Below are 4,054 nucleotides of genomic sequence, written 5' to 3'. Positions count from 1 at the left end.
ATATTCCATYTTATTAATGCAAGGATTGCAGTTGTTAATATAATATTTAGTAATGAAGGTGTGTCGCTACCCATGCAGCAGAGTAGTCTTCGTGGAGCACTTGGGATAACCYGGGGGTCTTGGCTCATCCTCCAGCTCCTCCTCGGAGAGCTGCTGAGCACGGAGAAGCGGCTGGTGCAGGAAGCTGCTCCAAGCTCCTCGGTGCYGGGATAGCCTGGATCTTACTTGGTGTGGTCATGGTCAGACTGTGCTGCATGGAGGGTCTGTTTGGGGCCAAATATGAGGGAACGAGGCGCTCAGGGCCGTGTGGTTTGGCACGAGGAGCGCACGGAGACGTCTGGCTGCCCACGCTGCTCCTGGACAGGTTTTCCGGGAGCTTTTCTGGGAGGCATTTCCGTAGCTGGTGGCTGAAGTCGGCCCTGCGGAGACCTCTCCTGGTGGCAGCCCGCAGGGAGCTGGTGGCTCCGCMGCGGTGTCCCTGCCTGTGCCACAAGGACCGGGTGGCTCCTGGCTCCTCGTGGCGCTTCATATCCCGTGCTGAGGACGGCGGGTGGCTGCTCTGCTCTAGGTGGGAGTCTACAGCGTGGGAAATGAGGCATGGGACAAGGGGAGGAATGGGATGCTCGCCACCACGTGCTGGATGGACGTCTCTCTTGGCCACCCTGCAGCAAGGCACAGGGTGCTGCCTGCTGGCACAGGGACAAGSAGAACCCACCTTGCACAGGCAGCTCCATGGAACCAACCAAGTGCTAGTGCTGGGATGCTCCTGTCCAGGTTTGCCCCCCCACCAGCCCTCCCGCCTGGCCCAGACACCACAGGCCCCAGTCACCTCCCTCCCTCTCACCCAAAAGGTGCCACCACCCCATGCCCCCACCCTGGCAGCAGGGCCACCAAGAAGCAGGACGATGCCTGGCTGGCGAGCACAGAGCACGCCGGCCCTGGAGGAAAGAGGCAGGAGATGCTTGTGGATGCAGAGCGGTTTTATTAGCAGCCAAGTGATTGCATTGCCAAAGCTCACATGCCCGTGGARAGGGTGCTGGAGAGGGTGCTGCCAGACCCTCCTGGGGTGGGTGCAAGATGCAGGGATGGCTCAGCAGGGGTGCCGGGGACGCAGGCGAGCACGCAGGTGGCCTCACGCGGCCTTGGTGTCGCAGTGAGCGCCCTTCCAGTCGTCGTAGCACTGGCAGGTGAACTCGTCGGCCAGCTGGGAGGAGTCACTGCTGGATGTGCTGCTGCCACTGCCGGAGGTCGTGCTGCTGCCACTGCCGGAGGTCGTGCTGCTGCCACTGCCGGAGGTCGTGCTGCTGCCGGTGCTGGACGTCGTGCTGCTGCCGGTGCTGGAGGTCGTGCTGCTGCCACTGCCGGAGGTCGTGCTGCTGCCGGTGCTGGACGTCGTGCTGCTGCCGGTGCTGGAGGTCTGGCTCTTGCTGTCAGTGCTGGAGGTCTTGCTGTTGGTGTCAGTGCTGGATGTCTTGCTGCTGGTGCTGGATGTCTGGCTGCTGGGGCTGGATGTCTTGCTGCTGGAGCTGGATGTCTGGCTGTCAGTGCTGGAAGTCTTGCTATCGGTGCTGGAGGTCTCGCTGCCGGTGCTGGAGGTCTTGCTGTCGCTGGCGGTGGTGGAGGTTGTGCTGTGCACCTCCAAGTGGGTGTTGCTGGAGTCCTTCTCGATGGCGAAGTTGAAGGGATCGAGGTGCAGGAAGCCAGAATGGGTCTTCTTGCGCACGCAGCGGCCCTGGCCGGAGCACAGCTTCTGGCTGCACAGCTCGGCGCTGGTCGTCACGTTGAGAATGTAGTGGCCCAGGTCRCCATCCAGGTAGTTCTTCAGCTTCAGGCACATCTCCTGCGGCGGGACACGCAGGGGTGTCAGGGCTCTGCCCACCCAACCGCACGGCCGTGCCCACCTTGGTGCCCGTCCCCGTACTCACCTGGGAGCTGCTGTAGCTGAGGCTGCCCCACAGCACGACGCCGGCAGCACCCTGGGCCGCGCTCTCGCCGATGGTGTTCACCAGGTCCTCCTGCCGCCGCGGGAGAGGAGAGGAGAGGTCAGTCCCCGCAYGGGCCCTCCCGGTGCCAGCACCGCCACGGTGGCATTGCCACCGTCCCCATCCACAGGTCACAGCGGCTGTGACCATTGGCCACAGCTCAGAAGCTGTGCCCAGCCTCTGCCATGGCCCAAAGGGTGAATTCGTGCCAGAGCCAGGCAACRATTGACTTTTCAGTAGTGGCCAGCAATAGGACTAGAGGAAACGGCCACAAACTGAAGCACCAAAAGCTCCACAGGAACTTAAGAAAACATTYCTTGACWGTGAGGATGACAGAGCCCTGGAACAGGCTGCCCAGAGAGGTTGTGGAGTCTCTTCCTTTGGAGATCTTTAAAACTCGCTTGGATGCCACCTGCTCTAGGTGACCCTGCGTSTGCAGCGGGGTTGGACTAGATGATCTCTGAGGTCCCTTCCAACCTTAGCATTCTATGATTCTTTGATTCTATGAATCTATCAATCTATGATTCTTTGATTCTATGATTCTATGACTCAAGGGCAGCTTTGAGGACCATCTCCCACCAGCACGGAGACTATTTCCTAGCGCTGATCAAAGAGCTGCCGAGCCTCCCTTGCCTCCCTCTTGTCCCAGCGAGCCTCTCACCTCAGAAAGGAAGACATCRGTGTTCTCAAAGGTGATCTGGGCATAGGGCAGGACGGGGATGCTGCCGTTGACGACCAGGTCCTGCACGGAGAAGGCCTCGGCCACGCGGTGGCGGACGTAGTTGAGCACCTTGTTGGTGCCRCTGAGCTGCTGGGGCAGGTAGATGCTGGGGTAGAGCGCGCGGCTGTTGCGCCACAGCCAGAAGAGCTCCTTGTTCCTCGCCTGCTCGATCAGGGGGCACTTGCCCGTGTAGTCCTTGCTGTCGAAGTCGTTGTTGTAGCAGTCGGGGAAGCCGTAGAAGCCCCAGTAGCCGCTGGGCCGGAGCTGTTCGCCCAGCTTCAGCGTCTGCTCCATGAAGGCACGGGCGCTCTTCTCGAACTCCAGCTTGGCCACCTCCTTGACCAGGCTGGAGGGCCAGAGCGGGTGCGCCTTGCGGACCAGGTCTTCCGACTTCTCCCGGTAGATGTTCATGGCGTCCCAGTCGCGGGCCCACAGCGGGCGCCACGCTTCCCAGTCAATGACGGCCAGGCCGTTGTAGGAGGCGCTGGGCAGGGCGGTCTCGATGTCGCTGGAGGCTTGGTGGAGGTGGGCCTGGAGGCTGGCGTTCTGGGGCAGCCCGCCGTCCACGGGCGTCCCYGCGGACGTGTAGTAGGGGTAGAGACCCAGGTTCTGGCTGTAGAAGATGGTGACGTCGTCGCCGGCGAAGTCCTGCTCGGCGTTGGCCACGATGTCGAAGACGCTGAGGTCGAGCGTGACGTTGTACTTCTCGGCGCACGCCTTGGTGGGCGCGTTCCAGATGGTGACGAAGGGCCGGTTGAGGAGCACGGGGCCGGCGCCGCCCGCCCACGCCACGGCGGGCAGGAGCAGCAGCAAGGCCCAGGTGCAGCGCGCGGCGGCCATGGCGCCCACAGGAGCTCGCGGTCCCGGCTTGGCCTACACACGAGTGAGCCTCAGGAGAGACCCGTGGCCTCCTCACGGCRCCGGGCGCTTTTATAGCCCCGCGAGCCGGTGCTTGTCGCCCCCGACCACCTCACGTGGCGTCCCCAAGGTTATCAGCAAGCCGAGCGTGGCGGCTGGTGCCTCCAAGCCCAGGTTGATGTCCCGGAGAGGACGGCACAAAGTCAACACGCTGCATGGGGGTGGGGACAGCGGAGCTGCTCCGTGCCGGGCTGGAAAGACAAACAGACACCAGCAGCAGAGTGGAGGGCAAGGTCATGGTGACGGAGACATGTTGCCCAAGGGAGGCAGCGCTCGGAAGGGTGGGAGCATCGGGCTCCAGCGTGCGGGAGCGGGACCGGGCCTGGGGGACCCTCGCAGCATGAGGCACTACTTGGCAGGAGCAGAACCACGTCTGGGGCTTGTTCACAGCACCAAGTGTTAGTTGGCCGGAGCAGGACAAGCCTGGAGGATG

General features: G+C 62.8%; 1 protein-coding gene across 1 annotated transcript; it reads right to left on the bottom strand.

The window, feature by feature from the left end:
* Positions 1 to 969: 969 nt before the first annotated feature.
* On the bottom strand, positions 970 to 3,592 carry HYAL1 (hyaluronidase 1). The gene is made up of 4 exons (XM_026046040.1): positions 2,644 to 3,592; positions 1,926 to 2,015; positions 1,635 to 1,840; positions 970 to 1,238 (listed from the first exon to the last, which is right to left on the bottom strand). The coding sequence occupies exons 1-4, from the start codon at positions 3,541 to 3,543 to the stop codon at positions 1,133 to 1,135; spliced, it is 1,302 nt and encodes a 433-aa protein (XP_025901825.1). The 5' UTR covers positions 3,544 to 3,592; the 3' UTR covers positions 970 to 1,132.
* Between the last annotated feature and the right edge of the window lie 462 nt (positions 3,593 to 4,054).

Source organism: Nothoprocta perdicaria, unplaced genomic scaffold (assembly GCF_003342845.1).
Source record: "Nothoprocta perdicaria isolate Ctin4 unplaced genomic scaffold, notPer1 scaffold_42, whole genome shotgun sequence".
Lineage (NCBI taxonomy): Eukaryota > Metazoa > Chordata > Aves > Tinamiformes > Tinamidae > Nothoprocta > Nothoprocta perdicaria.
Note: the sequence above shows the minus strand (reverse complement) of the source record. Positions and strands in the feature narration are given on the sequence as shown.